Source organism: Nanorana parkeri, unplaced genomic scaffold (genome assembly GCF_000935625.1).
Source record: "Nanorana parkeri isolate BGI_ZX_2015 unplaced genomic scaffold, ASM93562v1 scaffold707, whole genome shotgun sequence".
NCBI lineage: Eukaryota > Metazoa > Chordata > Amphibia > Anura > Dicroglossidae > Nanorana > Nanorana parkeri.
In genome coordinates this window covers 600,632-601,649 of record NW_017306975.1, presented here as the reverse complement: position 1 = coordinate 601,649, position 1,018 = coordinate 600,632, and the positions used below count along the sequence as shown (strand labels likewise).

The 1,018-nt window shown below is 51.9% G+C and overlaps 1 protein-coding gene across 1 annotated transcript in view; it reads left to right on the top strand.

Annotated features, from left to right (window-relative positions):
- The first annotated feature begins 222 nt into the window (after window positions 1-222).
- The window catches only part of DNAJC7 (DnaJ heat shock protein family (Hsp40) member C7), a 65,266-nt gene continuing 64,470 nt past the window's right edge, over window positions 223-1,018 (top strand). Inside the window, exon 1 of the mRNA XM_018563889.1 lies at window positions 223-390. Coding sequence (XP_018419391.1) covers window positions 317-390 — 74 coding nt within the window. The 5' untranslated portion in view covers window positions 223-316. The remainder of the gene's footprint in view (window positions 391-1,018) is intronic.

The following is a 1,018-nucleotide window of genomic DNA, read 5'->3' as shown; positions in this document are numbered from 1 at the left end:
AGTAAAGGCACTGTACAACTTAGTGAAGTGCAGTAATTGTATTGTGGCCGGAGCCGGGCTTGAAAAAAGGTAAGTAAATGAATTGTAGAGTTCCACTTTAAGGCTTTACACTGTCACTGTGGTAACACTCAGCAACGTCTTTTGCGAAAAATACTGGTTGCCCTTTTGCAAGATGGTCGGCACAAGTCTTCCGGCCGTGGGTCGTTCGCTGTGCCCGCATCGTCTCGCTGGTATCGCTGGGTCGCACTGGCACTAGCCTCGGCTTGGAGGACCCGGAAGTCGCTTCTCTTTCCTTCCCTTCGAAGCCGGCGGTAAGATGGCGGCAACGGTGGACTGCGACGTGATGATGGCGCCTGTAGAGCCGGAGAAGAGCGCAGAGGAGCAGGAGAGGTACACACAGGGAGATTGAATGATGTGTGGATGGGTCATCCGGGAGGACAGGGGGCGGCATTAGGTCCATGGCCTTCGCCAGGATCCCCTCCCCCCCCCCGATTTACCTATACCGGGGACCTCAATGCCTTGTGTGCCGCAGCCGAGACCACACGGCTCATATGCACACGGAGATGGTGGCATCTACTCCAGGCACTGACAAGGGGGAGCACTGATCTTGTCACCTCCTAATCAGATGTGTGAGACACGATCTGGTCACATTGTCCTCTATCCTTTATGTGATTTGAACGGAATGAAAGTAAAGAGAGACAATGCAGAGGGCTGCAAACTGTCAATCACTGCAATCATATCAGATGCCTCAGTATATGTGAGTGGTATAGGTAGGCGCAATCAGGGTCTTGACCTGTTCACGCCATCGCATTGTGGTGAAAATGTGTGCGTTAGTGCCATGCATTGTGGTGCCATTCATGCTGCAAAACGTACAGTGTGCCACAACACACCAGGGCAATACAGTTAGGCATTTACGGCACGTTTCTGGCGGAAGCCTTGCGCCAAATTCATGAAACGCATACAACAATTTCATTGGTGCATATTTGTTGCGGACATCGTTCTCATCTGCGACACTTCT